At 38.7% G+C, this 20,854-nt stretch overlaps 1 protein-coding gene across 1 annotated transcript in view; it reads right to left on the reverse strand.

Annotated features, from left to right (window-relative positions):
- PLD5 (phospholipase D family member 5) overlaps positions 1 to 20,554 on the reverse strand; it is a 170,411-nt gene extending 149,857 nt beyond the window's left edge. The window contains exon 1 of the mRNA XM_069852416.1: positions 20,369 to 20,554. Coding sequence (XP_069708517.1) covers positions 20,369 to 20,554 — 186 coding nt within the window. The remainder of the gene's footprint in view (positions 1 to 20,368) is intronic.
- Positions 20,555 to 20,854: the final 300 nt, after the last annotated feature.

Consider the following 20,854-nt stretch of genomic DNA (forward strand, 5'->3'; position numbering starts at 1 on the left):
AAAAAACCCCAAAACTAAAACCAACATAACTTGACTTTACATCTTCCAGATGATCATCTGTTTGTGTTTTCCAACACTCTGTGCTGCAGCATGAGACAGAACAAGAGTATACTATGTGCCTGGTACATACAGTCGTCATGCTGCACTGGCAGAGGAAGAAAGGAATAATATGCAGTCATTGTAATTTACATTAATACCCACATTTTTGCAGTGCAGCTGAAAACTACTGTTGAGAAAATTCATGTCAGGTAATGAATAACTTAATGAACTTATTACCGGTCAAGCTTAAATGAAAGCACAGCTTAAATTCATTAATGGCTTAATCACCTAATGATTTTAAGGTATTAAGTTAGTTCCAAGAGGTAATTAAGGCCTACGTATCCTTCTTGGTCAAACTCTTCACCGCTGTAGCACACATACAGCTTCAGTAGTTTCAGCTGTGTTCCACTTGTTTACACAACTGAAAAATATGGCATTGATGAGATTGTGAGTGACCTCAGCTTGACCTTGCAGGAAAAAAAAAATCACTTTGGTAAAACTAAAGGCTGAGGAATATGCATAGAGAACTAGTCACACTGCAGAATAGAGTCTTGATCTCTGCCTTTCTTCCTTTGGTAACATGCTCTTCGGATGACAAAACCAAACATACTCATAACCTTCTTTCATTAAAGAAGCCCTGATACTATTTGCTTACCTGCAAAATACTAAGAATGTGCTTTTCTCATTGATGCGCAAAACTCTGCAGAGCAATGGTCAACTTTTCTCTTTAAAATTTTACAGCTAACAGCACTACTGCTTTCCATTATTGACTCACACATCTAGTGCATTCCTGAAGAGGCTACTTAATTCTACTGTCAAGAATCACTGGATTTTAAAATGCAGGGAAAGGTAAACCATATCTAAACACAGACAAAAATGGCTTGCAAAATATTACATATCAAATACATAGCAGCCATGTTGACTGCTTATTTTTGCCAGCTCAAAAGTGTTGATTTGATCTAGGAAAAGTAAACAAATTTCACCTGTATAAAAAAAAAATATAAGTCACAAAGTAATCCTAAATCAGATAATTTATCAGGACCAAAACCCAGATAATTTACCAGGAACAGAAACCAGATAAAGTATTCAGAGATTCTGCCCTTACAACATGCAAAAACATACTAAACAACAAGAGTAGTATCCACATTACATTTCTTGAGTACCGTGATATTCTTTTCAGCCTCATCTGAATAAGCTTCAGTAGGAACAGATCCCAGTAACTCAGACATGGAGTTCAAGAATACACAAGTCAGACATCTGAACAGTCAGAACATAGTTGGAGCCACCTCCATGTTGCAGTTGGCTGCTGCACATACATTGGTTTACAGCACAAAGAAGCTTGTCCCAGAAAGAATCACTGTGTCCTCAGACACACATCTCTTCTTCAGTGAAGAATCTGAAAGATCCAATATTCAAATTTAATTGCTAAATCAATTTAAATCCTCTGTATATTATACTAAACACTTCCTACCTTGATAACTTTTTTTTTGGGCAGGGGGAGGGAGAAGAGTGTGAAATGTAACTATTTCTATTATTTACAAGGATTACACACAGTATTTCTGTGGCCAAAAGAATAAAGCTTCCTGGGTATATATAAACCAGGATAAATATAAAGATATTATCAGTCTTTGCATCTGCTATAAATAATTTGACCACTAACTGGAGACAAAGCCACAACAAATCCACACAGTTTACAGGAACTATTAAAAACCATAAATCAGCCTAGACTGAATCACAGATTTCTTTCCACAGACCTAAATCTCATTTGGCTTACATCCTAATCTCTTAATATTTGAAGGTAGTTTTTGATACCTCTTTTATGTTCTGTCTCTGTCTGTCTTTAGGGCTACATTATCCTGGCTTTCAGGAACCTAAAGATTTTCCAACTGCATCTATAAGAAGCACATCTTTTCATCTCTCTTCCTAGAGCCATATTCCACAGTATATGCAATAGTGTCTAAAAGGACCTCTAAATTTCCTTCTCTATAATTAGAACAAACAAACTTACAGATTGTGTTTGCTTTTAGTCTAGTTTAGTTAATTCCATCATGAAAAAGGAAGTTATACTTGGATATACTCCCCTTGGAAATCTCTTCTGACCACTTTTCAGAAGGCTGTACTGAATGTATTATTGACTCTTCTAAATGCTGGAGAACCTCTGGCTAATTCAGTCCTAATTTGAAAAGAAAATTGCACATATTTGTGTAGAAAAAAACCCAAACGACAGACCCTCCTCAACCCAAGGACCAAAGCTTCAACCCCATGAAGTGAAATTTTAAGATCTATTAAGCAAAGTAAGCCCTGCCTTGTTTTCCTAAAGAGCTGCCTGTTTGGGTTTTTTTTGACTATTTGAAGAGCATACCTACATTAGCATTTTAGGTTGCGTGAACTATGTAAATATATAAATCTCCTGACTATCCTTGCCTTGTACTGGAACCCAACAAGCAGGGAATAAACCGTTTTAAGATGGGCAACTAAGAATTAATATTCCAGGGGAGAAAAGTGACAGCAATTAAAAAAAAAATAAAATCTCATGTCTCTTCTGATGCTAGAAACCCCTAGATGATACAGTATTGGATGAACCTCTGTTCAGGGCATGGGACAATGCACTGATCATCACCATGGTGAGGCTGACCAATTCTACATTCACTTGCATTTTTATAGCGTCTTTCTTACAACACAGAGTCATCTATCACTGACAGCAATCAAGTCTGGAATACGGACTTAGCTTTGAAGAGCACTTTGGTGGTAGACTCTAATATTCTTATCTCATTAATAAACCAGCAGTTCCTGGGAACAGGCACATATAATATTTGCACATTGATTAAATGCACGTCTCTTAAGTAGAATCATAGAATCATCTGGTTGGAAAAGACCCACTGGATCATCGAGTCCAACCATTCCCATCAATCACTAACCCATGTCCCTCAGCACCTCGTCCACCCATCCCTGGGCAGCCTCTGTCAGGGACCAATCACCCTTTCTGGGAAAGATTTCATCCTGATGTCCAGCCTGACCCTCCCCTGGTGGAGCTTGAGGCCATTCCCTCTCATCCTGTCCCCTGTCCCTTGGGAGAAGAGCCCAGCTCCCTCCTCTCCACAACCTCCTTTCAGGGAGTTGGAGAGAGCAATGAGGTCTCCCCTCAGCCTCCTCTTCTCCAGGCTAAACAACCCCAGGTCCCTCAGACTTGTTCTCCAGCCCCTTCACCAGCTTCGTTGCTCTTCTCTGGACTCACTCCAGAGCCTCAACATCCTTCTTGTGGTGAGGGGCCCAGAACTGACCCCAAGATTTGAGGAGCGGTCTCACCAGGGCCGAGTCCAGGGGGAGAAGAACCTCCCTGGCCCTGCTGGCCACGCCGTTTCTGATCCAAGCCAAGATGCCATTGGCCTTCTTGGCCACTTGGGCCACTGCTGGCTCCTGTTCAACCAACCCCCCCAGGTCCTTCTCCTCCAGGCAGCTTTCCAGCCAGACTTCTCCTAGTCTGGAGCTGCCCAGGGTTGTTGTGTTCCAAGTGCAGGATCCACTGCTGAGGCCACTCACCCGTTGTCGGAGGTAAAAAACACCAAGGTTGAGTAGCTAGCAGTCACACTGTGTTCACAAGAGGGAGGCATGTACCTGGATTTGCTGTCATACAAATTACTAATTCCTACAACAGCCTTCTGGGCCAGCCACCATAATCCCCATGTAAATTTGTTTCAGAGAGTGATGTAGAAATATGTAGCTCAATTTACATGGATTAAACCTGCACACGCATTTCAGGAGTGCAACTAATAACCAAAAATTAATAGGTGTTCAGTCAATGGAACCAGACTAGAGCTAGTCCTATTTAAACCTCCCAGCTCTGTACAACATGGACACGCAGGCTTACCACCAAATATTTAGCTTTAAAGATCTGCTGATATTGCTCTGTTTTCCATTGTAGACACAGTCTGCAAGTGCCAGGGAGAGATGAAAAGTGAGACTGCGCTGTCTCATCTTTCAGAGACTTGCAATAAAAAAAGACAAGCCAAAAAGTGAAATACAGTGGCTAGGGCACCAATCTAGGAGTCAGAGAACTAATTTAAACGGAAAACCAACAAACTGAGCAAGACAAATTGTCATTCTGTGCCTTTATTTAATTTCCTTAGCCTGTCTCTCACTGCATTAGCACACTGCACTGCATAAAATGCCCTAATCTTAGTACTGAACACTAATCTCTAGTATTATACAGTATGCTGTTTTAAATACAAAGGTGACCTCCAACTTTCTCTATATGGTCTCAGACAAATAATTTTATTGCTGTGGGGTTAGGATACATCCATATTGTCTTCATAAAATATGACTGTGTCATACAGTAAGGCTGGAACCTGACCAGCCTTGTCCCTATAAACTGTGAAGCCAGTACAAGTCTCTGAATGCTCATTCACAAGGTAACCCCATAGCCAAGCCTCTGAATTTTCAAAAGGGGAAGAAAGAAGCCTGTAACCTGAAGAAGACTGAAGGCATTACTAAATGAGAAAAGAATGGTTGTTTTTGTTTTAACTTGCATATGTCCCTGCACAGAGGTGAAAACCACTGTTCTTCAAGGAAACAAATCAAAACAGAAATGGAATAGAAACAAAAGTTAAAACCAAACCTTTTCATAATAGAAGCTTGATGAGCATGAACACGAAACAGGTTTTGACTGATGTATTTTTTTAAGCAAAACACACTTGTTGCAATCACCCATGACAGTAAATCATTCTATGATAGTCATACATTTTTACACAGTCTCCATCTTTTTCAGAGAAAAACTACAATTACTTATGGATAACAATAAATTCCTACCAATAAAGTTGTTTTTTCAGCATTTATCTTACTGAAGAAGTACTGAAGGAGTGCAGCCATCACAGTAATTCTTGAATACAGGCCAAGTTATATTGTCCCCCACTTTCTCCACAATAACTGCCTATCCTGCAGCACTCTGCCTATAGGCACCCAAGTCTACAGGCATCAGGACCCAGATGGCAAACAGTGCTGAAGATGAACAGGTTCTAAATTACTCAGTTAGCTCAAGGTAAGTGTTCGGAAGAACCGGTAGGAAGGGAGGGTAGTAAATCTTTGTGACTTTTTAAACCTATTTTTAAAATCATGATCTAGTATTTGCTTGCTTCAGCTTGCAGACTCAGAGAAATGTAAAACTACTTAAAATTCTTAGGCTCTACTTGCATCAAAATTTATTTCTTATAGAAAAACTATACCATTCATGTTTTTGCAAAAGAGGTTTCTGGTTTACAGCCCTATGTGAAACATGGCTCTCTTTTATTATATAGAGTTTCATTTTAACAGAGTGGAAAAAAGGTACAGTGTAGGTATATGTTTACTCATTCATGTTTAAATAGAAAAAAACCCCAAACTCTCCACCCCTCAAGTAGCTGTAATACAATATTACAATACACTTACAAAGAAAAGACCTTTATTTAAAACAATGCCAGACTGAAGGACTTTGAAAGAACTCAGTATCAGTGCTGAATATACTCTTAAAAACACCTAAAAGCTGTCAAACCGAGGGCTTCACAGTAATCAGCACTACATATGCCACCAATATTTCTTCCTGTAGAGATTAAAACTGAGAATTTTAAGGCCTTGATCACAAGTTCATTGGAATCAACAGAGAGTTTTCAATAGCTTTGGATTATATCCCAGAGACATAAATGGGCACAAGCAGACAGGAAGGTAAGACAAGTTAGCAGAAAAAAAACACATTAACAGTAAGGGTGAGACTACTTTATGGCCTGGGAAACAATTTACATACTGCTTTATTTCAAAATCCTCTTCTCAGTGGTATCCAGTGACAGGACCAGAAGCAATGAACACAAACTAAAACACAAGAGGTTCCATCATAACATCAGGAAACACTTTTTAACTCTGAGGGTGACTGAGCACAGAGCACAGGTCACTTAGAGAAGTAGTAGAGTCTCCAATCTCGGATGTATTCAAAAGCCATCTGGATATGGTCGTGTGTAGCCTGCTCTAGGTGGTCATGCTTGAGCATGGAGGTTGGACAGAATGACCTCCAGAGTTTCCTTCCAAACTCAACCATTCTGTGGTTCTGCGAAGGCACTGCAGTGAGTTTACCTGCAGGAGCCTTCTTCCCAAACCTGTCTTGAGATTCCTCCCCAACTCCAGTTTTCTAGGTTTTCCTTATGCTTTTCTTCCTCAGGTATTTCTATGAAAGCTATCTAGCAACACCTAGTATATTCTACACTCTGTATTCTGAATGTGTGTACTGAGCTTGACTATGCTCAGTTTTTAACTAATCTGGCATCAAAATAGAGAACAACTCAGAGGTTAGGCTTTTCTTCCCCTCAAGCATACGAAAGAACAAGAATCACAACGCTTCAGGATTTTTCGTTTTAGTGAAGGATTCTACATCTTTCAAAAATAAGAGTTGCATGAAGCTATTCTTAACAGAGCAAGCAGATTAATCTGGCTCAATTTACAGTTTTTCATTTTTACATCATCTTTTCCATCTAATATTATGAAGACCATATACCATAGAAACAATTTTTAGAACATACACTGTATCTGCAGACCCCTGCTTTTTGACATAATTCTTTTATTCCACTATCTCCAACAACATCTAGCACTGCTTATCCAAATATTTAAGGATAAACCTCCTAACTTGCTGTGAGAAGTGATGACCACAGAGTATGCAAATAGAAATAAATGTCATAAAGAGTTATTAAAACAGAGGCACATGACACACACATTGCAATAGGTGCACTCCTTAAAAGAGCCAGGTAAGAAACACTATATGTGGAATATGAGGTAACTGGTAAGTAACATTAGGAATTTATACTAGCAAAATGAGTTTAATCAAAAAAATCCAAGAACACATCCTTCAAAGTTTCACCCTTCCTTAAAGAAAACAATAGCTAAACCAGAATGGTAGAAGACTGAAGGCAAAAAACTGTGAAATTGCATAAATTGACATTAATATTCTCTGAAGTTTTTATTATTAATTGTTCATATTAATACTGCCTTTCAAAACCAGGACCCAGACTGTTCTTGAGCTCAAATTCATCCTGCAGCCAAACAAAATCCCTTGTTCAGACAAAGAAGTCTAAGAAGGAACCCTGGCAAAATGCTAACACGTAACATGATAGCATTTAAGCTTCCACCTGTTCAAAAACATGATGATGTCGTTCAGTTTGCCCTTGGCACCGTGCTCTGCAAGGTAGTTAGGACACATCATCTAAATCCAAGAATTCCCAACAGGTTGGAGCCCTACCTCAGAAGTAAGAAAACAGGTCTGCAGAAATAACTCAGTCTTGTCATTTTGGGAAATATTGTCTCTGTAATGTTTCGGATCCGGGTAAGTAGAATTTTACCTTCTGAAAGCTATTGTAATTGACTCAGAACTTCCATGAAGAACAGACCATGAAGAAATTAGCCAAATATGCTATAAAAAGTTAATGACATCCAGAAATAAGCTAAGAACATTTGAAGCCAAGCAGAATCACAAAGTGAATAAACAAAACAATAAGTATTTGCACATGTCCTTATTTTAAAAAATTAAAAAAACCAGTCCGTCTTCTAAATACTGGAGAAAAAGATACGTGTTGGGAAAATAACAGCTGGTGGAAAGAGAGTTTTATCAAAAAAGGAATCATAGGAAGCAGCAGCTCAAACAGTCACCAGATAAGTCCAAACAGGAAAGGATATTACAGCTTTTAAAAAATACCACTATCCCTCTGGCTTATGCAGTATATTAAAAAAAACAAACCAACACAAACAGCATACAGTGCTAAGCTGAGAACTTAAACATACAAAAATTTCAAAGACTTCATGTGTGTCTTATGTACTGTGACCTGTAAATCAGAAAGTATTAATACACAGTGGTGGTCCTATAAGCAAGCATTTCTATATCTGCTGAAACTTTCCCCATAGATCAGAGAAAATCCTCTTTACTACCTACACAAACTAACTTCAAAAGATGCACTCTCTCAGTTGTTCTATTTCTGAAAAATAAATATCCAACCTCTTGGAAAACTTATTCCATAATACTGTGAAATGGGTTTTACATCCGTTTCAAGGCACAACAGTACAGTCACTTGTATTTCCCTGCACTGAAAACATCAGAGCTCTCATTTAATTATAAGGAGAGAAGATTCTAAAAGAATACACTGTTGGTTGACACAACAAAGACACACTGGTGGCAAAATCTTTTGTCATTCTTAGTATAATCTTTGCCTTTTATATGATCAGATCTATAGACCACACTTGCAAGGCTACTACTGAACTCAAACGGTCGCACAACTCGGAGACCTTCTATTTTCATTGTAACTTTAGGGTTTTCAAAAGTGCATACTTATGAGTTTAAATCACTTAAGGACTTCAGAAAGCGTTATCCTGCCAGTATAATAATTATGTCTAAACGTTGTGAGATAACTGTATTTTTGTAAATCCTACACATATTTCACTCATCATATGTGTACCACCCATATGGTTGGACACAATGATCCAGCGGGTCTTTTCTAACCTAGTGATTCTGTGATTTTCCATGGGAGTTCCATACACAAGGTGCACTACAGAAGGTGACATACAATAACAAAACAGGGCTACAGACTTGTCAGAGAAGTTTAGGGGGATAGAGCTGCAGGGTGTGGCCAAAGGAATAAGGAAAAATAGTGTAAGAGTCAAACATGATGAAAGAAAGGATGAGATGAAATTATAGAAAAGAGAAGGAAAAAACAAAGGCCTTGGTTTGGGTAGGTAAATCCAACCCTGGAGAAGTAAAAAGAGAAACTGTTGTGCAATACAGTAGCTTTTTAAAAACTGAATGCTTGGAACAACCCCAGCACACAGACTAAGGGAATAAACTGAAAAATAGTATTTTTTTAAAAATTAAAACTTCCAGCAGTTGAAGTTTTCAACTGTCACAGAGTCACAGAAACAAACTGATTTAGGCTGATGAGCGTTAAGGCCATACACCACACAGACAGAGAATACAGGCTGGCGCATTCCAGCTTTCCCTAGCAGAGTGTGATGCAACTAAGCCCTGATAACAAAGCTCAGAGAGAACAATACTGCATAAAATGGGATAAAATAACACTGAAGGTTAGGTGCTATCTGCCTGCCACATGCCCAATAGGGAATTGAAAGAAGTGTCTGCAGAGATAGCAGCTTGCATTAACTAAGGAAATTGCTTTGTTCAAAAGGGTAACATTTTCCAAAACACTTAAGTGACTTTGTTTCATGCTAGCCTCAAAGGAATCGTTGTTATTCAAACAATAAATCATACTCACTGTAAGGACCTGAAACAGCATTTGGTGTATTGATTATCTTTTGATGCTCATGGCATCCCAAATAAGTATCAGTCTTCAGCATCGCAGATTCGGCATAAGTCACATTCTACAAATAACTAACTCCAAAAATAGTTTCCAATTGCAAATAATTTAAAAATTTGGAGTTTTTCATTAATTGGTTAATTGGTGTTCTTTTTTTTTCTTTTTCTTGTTTTAAGCCATTTATTTTCAAGGCACGTTTCCTTAGAATCATCCCAACCGCTGCACCAACCAGGGTGGCTATGTAATCTTTATTTATGTAACAGGCCTTACTTAAAAGATGCATCTTCTCAGGGATCTAAAAATCACAGACCCAACAGAGGCAGCACTGAATATACTTCATCCCATATTGTTTTAAGCAGTACTCATGTACAGGACTCTATCACAGAATCACAGAATCACAGAATAACCAGGTTGGAAGAGACCCACCGGATCACCGAGTCCAACCGTTCCTACCAAACACTAAACCATATCCCTCAGCACCTCGTCCACCCGTGCCTTAAACACCTCCAGGGAAGGTGACTCAACCACCTCCCTGGGCAGCCTGTTCCAGTGCCCAATGACCCTTTCTGTAAAGAATTTTTTCCTAACGTCTAGCCTAAACCTCCCCTGTCGGAGCTTGAGGCCATTCCCTCTTGTCCTGTCCCCTGTCACTTGGGAGAAGAGGCCAGCACCCTCCTCTCTACAACGTCCTTTCAGGTAGTTGTAGAGAGCAATGAGGTCACCCCTCAGCCTCCTCTTCTCCAGGCTAAACAACCCCAGCTCTCTCAGCCGCTCCTCATAAGGCCTGTTCTCCAGCCCTTTCACCAGCTTTGTTGCTATGTATGGCTCCCAAATGACTTTTACCTAGCAAACAGCAGAAGTCAACTTTTCATGAAACATACATGCTTTCTATGAAAAGATATGTGGAGAAACAGCATGTTTTAGCAAACACCTCAAACTGTGATTGACGGCATGTCTAAACAATGTGAAGGATAGACTCACTATCCTACCAGAACTTATCATCATGAATCCTATTGAAAACTTAGATAAACTACTTTTCCATAAGGCATCAAAGACCACAAAGTTCAGTAGATAGCATACCTTCAGTATCAGAGTTCACAAGGCTAAGCACACTGCTGCAGGCCATAAGACAATTCTTTAGTAAGCAGGAAGAAGTTATTGAACATCCTGATTTAGGGGACAAAAGGAAAAAGTTGGATCGCTACCTCAGCTAACCCATTAGCTTGAAACCTTTGAACCACTTAATTCTAGAAGGCAGCAGTGAATGGGCAGTACAGGGTTACAAATACTTATCAACTTCTGTTTGTAAAGACAGAAAATCACCATCCATCATACTGCATAGGCTGTTAGAGCTGTTCAGGTCCTAGAGCAAAATGACAGAGCATTAGCTCTAACATTCCATTCCACTTATCTTTCCAACCTAATTTATGCTGGCTATTTAGTGCTGCTCACGAGGACACTGAACAGGCCAACTACTGTCAGCAGAGACCAGAAAGCCACAGGAAAGACGCTGTTTCAGAATTTCTATGTATTCTCTAATCACTTGGGGTCTTTTTCTCAGTATTCCAGCAACATAAAACCATTCTAGATGCTCGTGGGTCCTCCCCAATAAATAACTACGAGGAAACAGCAGAACTTAACAAAAGTCTCCATCTTTATTGTAGCCACCAGTCACATCCATGTACTTTCTTCCATTTGTTCACTATTTTCCACAAGAGGCAATAGGTTTGTTTTTTTTTTCCCCAACTATTATCATTAAAGCAGGTTCTAATTTCTACTGAGGGCAAAACATGGAAAACATGGAAACAGGCGATGCCTGCCTTCATTAAACTGAGATCATATTCCAGTTTAGGTTTTATTTATTTTTTTAGCTTGAGGGACATCTTTTTCACCTACACTGTCTAATGAGGAACAGAAGTATTCTAACTGGGCACAAAGAAATAATTTCACAGGTGGTTTTGTTTGTCTGAGTTTTCTTTAGGCATCCATTCTTTGATTATCTGCCAGGACTAAAGTTCCAAATGCATCTGTCTGCCTGCCTGCCTTCCTTACTCCTATATTCTCCATTATGAAACACCTTAAGGTGGACTTAAATAGTAGGAAACTGGATTGATTTTTTTTTTTTTGCATGCTCACACAGACCTTACAGTTTCTTACATCACATCTGTTATATTAGGATGCATTCTGTCCTTTTGATAGCCTGTCAAGTGTTTTCCCTCCTGCCAACTGCAAAACGTTCTGAAATAATGTATCCAGCATCTAGCCTGATGACCCAGAGACTTAAAGCTCAAAAAAAAAAGCTGAGGACTCCAAGCCAGATTTTTTTCTTTAATTGCCTTACATGATACATTGAACTTGGGGGTTTTGCCCTAAATCCATGACAGCTGAGCTAATCCACAATCTTCTTTAAAAGGAGCTCATATACAACTTAAATCCATAGTAGCAAAGTCAATGGAGATTTTACCATGGCTTTGGAACAAGATAAATAAAAGTACACAAACTGCATTGAGGAAGTAAGGTTCAAATCTCTGTCACCTTTAATACCATTCCTATAAATAAGGAGGTAGCCTCACTCAAGGTAACGCCTTAAGTTTGTTCAGCACATACAATTCATGCTCCCATATAAAATAATTCCTGCCTAGAAAGGATTAGTCACAGAACTTAATGGGCAGAAGCACAATTTCTATAACACAAAAACCACTACTGAGACACGCTGAAGACTGTGGCTGAAGTACTTTTACCCCTTCATGATTTTCAAAACAAATACACATCTGCTCACTATGATAGGCTCTTTACAGCACATACTACCTTTTACAGAATAAAGTTAGTTTATAACCCTAAGTAAATATGCCTTTATTGCAGCGTCAACAGGATCATGAAAGCGAAACTGGTCACAATCACCATTTCAGCACTGCTCTACATTTGGTTCTGCTCCAAACAGTCTAAAATGCTTTGGGGAAATCCAGCCTATTTCCTGTATCAGAATGGCCAGAATTATCTGAATTGTTATTTGTTTTATTAGTAGCAATTCTCAAATGTATTAGCTTTTTTGTTCCATTAAACATTTCATTACAACTGTAAACAGTGACGTACAAATAGCAACAAAATTAGAAAAGAATGGCTAGTATTTATGCGCCACAACAACTGTATAAATTGCAAAATACAAGCTGTTGATTATGTTGACATAATGCAGTTGGAAACAGAACCAAGTCTTTTTTTTAAATTCTTGGGTTTAATAAGAAAAGTTAATAAGATTGTAATTTGTATTCACCTACAAATACTGCACATGGAGGAGAGGGTTTACAGGTTCCGCAGAATTGGAACAAATAGGTAAATCTGTCTCTGTCTTCAGAGAACAAGCCAACAAAGTATAGCAAAAAATATCATTCTGATATTTCTCTATCTAGGGCTAGATATTATATACACAGTCAAATTACACAATGCACTGATCAAAACCAAACAAGCAAAATCCCTATAAAACTACTCAAATCCTATGTTATATTTGAAAAGCCTTTTTCAAGTGAATGAATTCTAAGGAGCAAACCTTAAAAAAACCAACCCTAAAACCAGACTGTTTTGATAGATAAGCATCTATAAAAACTAGGAATAAGTCTGTGATCTAATAAAAACTAATTTCTGATTAAATTAATTCACTTTACTGGCATCAATGTTTTATTTGTTCCATCTCTTCCTCCCCCTGAACTTCACCACACTAAAGCCCAGTGAATGTTGGAGTGCTGTAATCCTCAATAAATGGCTCAACTGCATCCCCTGTAGATAACACCTGGGTACACACTCATTTCATTGTTCCCCGATTCTGTAAATGTGGGCATATAGGAGCTGCAAGGAGCAGCACAGGTCCCCTGTTTGGCTAATTAGGGGATATGAATTCCAGCATGTCCCTATTGCCTAATCTAGATAGTGGGGTTTATTAATCACTGGCATGAGTTCATCTGTTGTTTCCATCTTTGGACAATCTGGTAAAGAGATTTTCACTGCAGTATTTTAGCATTCCTGCTTCTGGAATGGAATAAAGCCTAAGCTAGACATGCATTCAGACACAGAGACTAGCTTCTTTGAGTATCCTCTACAGGCAGTGAAATGACTGCATTTGTAAAGAGATATCGACCAAGTATAATTTTCCTAGTGTCTTAAGTACTCCTGCTGCCTTTAAAAGTGTTATTGTCAATGGTCTGCTGCAAGACCAAACCACTGAGGACTGCAGCATATTCACTTGTATAACAGACACGGAGATTAAGTTACAACTTTCTAAAGTTGCTGCTTCAAAATTCTTAAACAAGGATGGTCAACATTGATAAAAAGAAGAGATGACAAGAGCAAAGAATTAGTTTGGATTTTCCTTAATGCTGGTGGCATTATGAAAAGTATAGCAGTGAAAACCACTTTTCCCATATCTTCACTGAAGTTAACATCTGAAACAAACACAGTCTAAGTTTTAGGTCTTTTGTTCAGAAACTAGAAAACTTCATTTCTAAAAAGCACTGAGTGGATTTAATTAAATTGATACGTGCAAACATAAATAAATTTTAAATGTGACTTTGAAACTTCAAGTATGTTGTTGACCAAGAAAACAAAACAAAAGCCAGACACTATAAATTAAGCCTGTTACTGTGACTATATCTCTCTCAAATGTTTTAATTTTAGCTTTGGAGAACTGGACTTTCAAAGTGACTGATGTTGAAATCATCAGAATAAATGCATTAGATTAGCATAATGCTTAAAGTTTTTCTTGTATGTTGGAGAAAGGGCAGTAGCTTCTATGACTACACATTGGGTTTACATGGCTAGGTTTTGGAAGAGGCAGCAGCTGCAGAGGTGGTCTCTGTGAGATAAGGGGCTGTCCCAGTGTTGGAAACAGCTAGTTCCAGCTGGCTCCAAGACAGACTCACCACTTGGCAAAGCTGGGCCCATCAACAACACTGGCAGTGCCTCTGTCGATAATCTGTCTAAGAAGGGGTAAAAAACACTCTGCAGAAGCTGTGAGAGAAGAGTGAAAAAAAATGTGAGATTAAGAGCCCTGCAGACACCGAGGCTAATGGAGGCGAGGGGGCAGGAGCTGTTCCAGGTGCTGGAGCAGATTCCCGGGCTGCTCACGAAGACCGTAATTAAGTAGGTTCTCCCCCCGCAGCCTATGGAGGACCAGGCGAGAGCAGATATCCACACTGCAGCGTCCTGAAGGAAGCTACAGCCTGTGGAGAGCCCATACAGGACCAGGCTCTGGCAAAATCCGTGGCCTCTGGAAAGGAGCCCACAGAAGAACAAGTTTTCTGGCAGGAACTGCAGCCCATTCAGGACTCATGCTGAAGCAGTCCTTTCCCGAAAGACTGTACCCCATGGAAAGGACCCATGCTGGAGCAGTTCTTGAAGAACTGCAGCTTGTGGTGAGAACCCACATTGGAACAGCTTGACAAGGATTGTTTACTATGGGAGAGACCCCACACCAGAGCAGGGGAACAATGTGAGCTGGAAGAAGCAGAAGAGACCAAGTTTTATGACCTGACTGCAAGCCCCATTCCCCAGTACCCTGTGCCACTCAGTAGACTGGGGGAAGGAGGTATAAGAGTCAGGAATGAAGGACTGAAGCTGAGCCTAAAAAGAAGTAGGGAGGGATGAAGGTATTTTAGTCTTGTCCTTGTTTCTCACTATCCTAATCTATTTTTAATCGGAATAAATAAAACCAGTTTTTCCCAAGTTAAGTCTGTTTTGCCTGTAACAGTAATTGGTTAGTGATCTCCCTGTACTTATCTCAAGCTTCAAGATGCTTTATCTCATCTTCTCCCCCTGTCCTGTTGAGGAGCAGAAGTGAGAGTGGCTTGATGGGCAGCTGGCAAACAACCAAGTTTATCCCATCACAACTAGGAAGAGAAATTATTAACTATCAGGTATTATATTTTCACCGATTTTCAATACAAAAAAATATTTTTTCTGTGTGGTAACAACTGAAATAAGTTATTCTTTCCCCTCCAAATATCAATATTTCAAATCCCCAATACTGTTTTTGAAAGAAACATTTACATTTTCTGTCCTAAAATGCTATGAAGTATATTCCCAACACAGTTCAATTATTTTGATCCCTTTTCCCACTTCTCTGAATATTTATTTTCTCTAATTATGTTTGTCTACAAAACATTACTAGAAAAGACAACTTCAAGGAAAGCAGAATTTGAACAGAAGAGTCCCTCTACATACAGTCTGTCTGAAATAATTTATACCTGCTTAATACAAAAGACACTGACAATTCATTTAACTCAAAGCCATGTGTTTGCCTTCACTACAAGACAGGAGCTCCTTTGGGAATGCATGTAATGATTTTTTGAATTCTGACTTCGATCTTTTTATTATTCTCCCTTAAGTCAAAGTTGTTGGCTTTGCCCAGCAACTGATTTGGCTTAACCAAGTTATACTCCTGTTAGTTGCTTTACATCCAGCTATGTTCACTTTCTTTGCTCAGATTTTACAGGTTATAACTATGCATATGGTGTCTTCCACCATCCTTAGGATGTTAAATTCTAAAGCCTAGAAATCTGTCCTCTGACTTTAACATTTGTGCTAATTTACATGCAAGAACAGCAATGCAATTTTAAACTATCCAACAGTGGTTTTATTAAGAATTTCCTAGAGGGAGAGAGAGGCTGCCTAAGAGAATTATTAGGTTTTGAATAATAAAAATGAACTGGCAGAACTGGATTTGAGATTTCAACTTTTATAAAGATGTTATGACAGGTGAACGGAAGCTATATTTTATTTCCGATTTGGTCATGAGGTTTTGAGAAGTACCACAGTCATACTTGTTGGACAGCGTTTTAAATTAGGACTAACATTAGTATGTTAAATATCCACCTCTGTTGCCACGCGACATTGCACTCCTCCTGCCTCATAGTCTTTTTTCTCTCTGGGTAGCAATGCTGCCAAAAGTATTGAGGTATGCTGATAAACTGCGTAACATCAACCGTTCCAAGTCAACTCTCATAACAGCAAGAGTACTTAGAATCCAAAATACCCAACGTTGCCTTTGCTACCTATCAGAGCTTAAGTGGAAACAGGAGATGATGCAAGAATTATCAATAATCTTCTCCTAATTATGATAATACTAAGGGTAATAGACTTATGATCTCCAGGAAATAAAATTGTTCTTATACCACACCTCTCAAAAAGTCGTAGTTTTGAAGCAGTTTCTTAAAACACAATTTTTTAAATTTTGTAGTATAATTAAGTAAGTAACTAAATAGTATTAGAGAAAGACTACTGTTACATCTTTGAGAAGAAATACCTATATTTTTCATAACAAAGAATATTTGCTTGAGGCATATCTGTTGTAGCTTAAAAAGAAATCTGTTCTGCTTTTGGCTTAAGTTTTGATTATTTAAAATTAAGTTATCTAGAATTCTTTGCTGAGGTACTAGGACAGCAGCAATACAGTACTCCTCATTACTGAGGGACACACAGACATGACAGAGACCTGCTGTAAATTAAACTAGAATTACGTTAACTCTACCACCTAAAGGGTTAGATGCTTTTCCTCCCCCTATCTCTACCTCCTCCTTTTTTAACCAATTCAAATTTCCTTAAAAAAGTGACAACAGACAGACAAACAAACAAACAAAACCCCTGCTATGCAAAACAGACTTCAAGAATATTTCACACAAGTTTTCACTCCAATTCTTCCAGTACTAGGCAAACCTCACAAAAAGGCACAAAGAATCAGCTGAAGCAGGTACTTTGAATCTGAACAATCTCAGCTCTGCAGGAATTTCACTGTGGTCTCCTCTGCAATGCCAGAGTTCCTCACACCTCTAGTAATTCCCTCCATTAAATGTGTGGCTCTTTGACCCATGAGCTACAGCAGATATAAACCTAGGACTTACGTTAGCAAACCCCCGTCATTGGCCTATCTTAAAAGATGTGAAAGCAGATCCATTTAATCTTAAGTATAGTGACCAAGTTCACAAAAGTAAGCAGGTGTGAGTTGTGTTCAGATCTTGTATGGTACAAATTGTGTTACTGCCTCTTAGAAAAAGATAATCCACATAAACAATTAATATAGTGTGTCCTCTCATTGGCTGAGATCCATTTGAAGAACCATCAGTTGGCATGACACCAGCAATACAATACGGATTTTTACTTCCTCTGTGGTCAGTCAATAATTAGGTATTGAACAATTCTAAAGAAACTGTATCATCTTTCTGCATTTAGAAGAGATATGGCAACAATTAAATTTTTAACCTCTTTACCATACTCTTCAAATCGAGATCTGTTTAAAAAGAAAAAAAAAACAACAAATAACACACCAAACCCCACAACGTTGTTACAGTTTTGAAATCTAGAAACAAACTGTGTATTTGAGATTTTTTTATATAAACAATTTGATAAAAATTGGCTTCAAACTATATATGGATTAATAGGAGGTGTCACACATGAATAAATCATGCCACTTACTTCAATGAAAGTCAATATATCTACTGTGGTCTACAAGGGTTTACTGGAAATAGCACACAAAATATACTGGCCTAATTTTACCCCGCTACAACCACACCGAAATCAATTTAAGAAATAATTTCAATTAAGCAAAAACCAACCCCTCCCACAAGGCCTGAAGAGTACACATGAAACTTCAAAATCTGTTCATGCATCTCTTGACATACACTCATTATATACTTTTCTTCTGCCTATATCTGTCAATATGTAGCATCACATTTACGAAGACATACTTTCAAAATCAGTGCCTACATGAATGCTCAGTCCTTGTATTTGATTTTTTTTGTAGATATAAAGCAACATCATTATCTCAGAGAGAGCTGCAATGAAATGTTATCCAAGTCCTCTATCCATGTCATTAAGTTTGTATATCTTCAATATCCAATATTGGCCATAAGCTATCATATATCAATGACTGCACCATTCAAAATGATACATCTCAAATTACTCTGTTTGTCTTTTAGAGTAGAAGAGTAGAGTGTAGGAAATAACTTATTTGACAAGATAAACCTTTGAGGGTTTTGAGTGTTATCTGAAAATAGAAAATAACAACCGTGCTCCAAAACTATATAAGCAAAACCCAATCTATAAATCAATACATATTTTATTTACATTCATTAAGGGAAGCTACGCAATATCCTGTCTGCTACAATACTCATGAGTAATGCAGTTATCTTAAATGATGAAAACACAGTATTTGCACAGGTATGCTGTTGGCATAGATGATGTACTGCAGAGTATTCACAATAAACGTCAATGAAATAAATACTTCATGGCAAACAAGAAATATCACTCTTTTTTTTTTGTTTACATTGTTCAAATAAGCTCTGGAAATTAAAATAACTGGATAAAATGAGAGGGAAACCCCTAGAAGAACATGCATTCATATCAAACTGATTATAGAAAAAGCTTTTCACACCAGTGCTGAAAGGCTATTGAAGACAACTACACATAAAATAAAGGTTTTGCGCTTGTTTGCACTTCAAACAAGTTAATGCCCAATTTTCTTGTCCATGCTAATATTGTGGTATGATTTAAAATACAGATGTCTGAACATGCTGATATTCAGCTACAAGAATGGTAGTTAACCATCAAACTGCTGAAAGATTATTCCTATCACCACTCCCCAATTAATAATCATTCATGCGCTGACACACATCAACATGTAGGCACACATCACAAAAACCTGTTGCAAAAGCCAGAGCTCAGATTTCTGTGCATTCTATGTTTTAGTCATCAGCTGTGCTGAGATAAGACACTAACATTTCTTCTTGATTCATAATAGGAGAATACTCTGCTTACAAGCTTACTACTGTGAAGCTTAGTTAAATGTGAAGAATCACACAAATGTGTAAGAAGGCAGATAGGACTCAATACTGTTCTTGACATTTGAAATGGGATATTTCCAGCAGTTCAGCAGTCCTTGGCACGTCCCCAGAAGTATCAACAACTGAAGTTTAAAATTTCACCAACACAGATAAAATATTCTGCAGGTTCGTGGGAAAGGAGGGTAATACTCCATGAACTAGTTGATAGAGGAGCTTTTTTCAGGTTTCATCTTTAAAGGACTCTACTATGCCATCTAAGATTTCCATGTAATAAAGGCTTGTAATGAGACTATTTCTATCCAAAGAGACTTCAGGTGGCTGTACCACAAGGAGCATTTTTTCTGTGAATCTTGAAGACAACGTGATTGTGATTGCAAATTACTCACTAATGTGTAGAATGGCAGACTCTTGCATTATGCAAACCCATCCGCATTCTTTTGCCACCCTGTAAATGCAGCTACTTCCCTATTTTGACTGGCAGTATACTGTAACAATGGGTTTCACCTAATAAGCTATTCAGAAAACTCTTACACAGTATGCAGGTCATCTCAGCCCATTTCCCTGCTGTTAGAAGTAACATGACAAATGCTTTCAAACATCATCAGAGACAGGAACACTTAGAAGCACCTTAAATACTCATAAAATATTCACTAGACCTATCCACAGTAGTGGTTCTATTGTGGTCCCAAACACACTTAGTTAAGTCGTGTGCTGCTGCTGCAGGAATGGAAGTCTTAAAGGAAATCTCCTTTACCCTGTGTAGACTATTTTTAAAGTTCCACACATGAAGAAGAACAAGAAGAGGGCAGGGGGGAAGGGAATCACAGCTAGAATTAAAAAAAGCTATTTTCTTTTAGCAGTTCTAGAACTACATTATAACCACCGTGAGATAAATGCTCTAACCTCCATCTGCACCATCCCAATCTTCCTCCTCCCACATCAGTGCGGAATTTGCAGGAATAGAAGAATGAATAAGCCAAGAACGTTAAAAAATATTTCCAGTTAGGAAGAGACTTGCGTTTGGTTTGGGAACAGCACAGATACCCTATTTACCTGACCAGTCTGGGACCTCTAAGTAGCTCCTTTCTCTACCACCTGGGAAATGCCATGGAGCAACACTACTTCTCCTCCAACCAAGTACCTAGACAGAGGTCTAGAAAGAAAGAAAAGGGTGGAAAATAGAAGCTGGCTTACATGCTCCAGTTTGTCTTTCCTCCTCAGCCAGACACTGGCACTGTAGTCCTGCTGCTTGACAGTGCTGTAGAAGTTCGCACCTACTCTGGTGAGGCTTGGGGAAGGCTCCCTGGGTCTGCTCTTCAGCCTCATCTGCTCGAAGCCCTCATGGGGGGATGAGGAGAGCCAGTCATGTCTGACTTCCATCTTGACATGACAAGGCAAAGTCCAAGGAAAAAAAAAATCAGAAGAAATGAAGAAATTAAGAGACACTAGACGAAGAAGGTCCAAAAAAGCACAGGATGGGGAAGGAGAAAAAGAAGGAAAGCAAAAAACACCCTAAAAAAAACCCCCAAACCACCATAAAACGGGAAGAGAAAGGAGAAACAACGAGGCAGGAGGAGTGGAGGGAGAAGAAAAGGCTGCAGGTACAATAGGAGAGCGGACAGAGAGACGAAAGGGCACTGGAGAGCCGCTGGCCCGGCCGCCGTGGAGCCGCAGCCCGGA

Source organism: Phaenicophaeus curvirostris, chromosome 2 (genome assembly GCF_032191515.1).
Source record: "Phaenicophaeus curvirostris isolate KB17595 chromosome 2, BPBGC_Pcur_1.0, whole genome shotgun sequence".
In the NCBI taxonomy this organism is placed as follows: domain Eukaryota; kingdom Metazoa; phylum Chordata; class Aves; order Cuculiformes; family Cuculidae; genus Phaenicophaeus; species Phaenicophaeus curvirostris.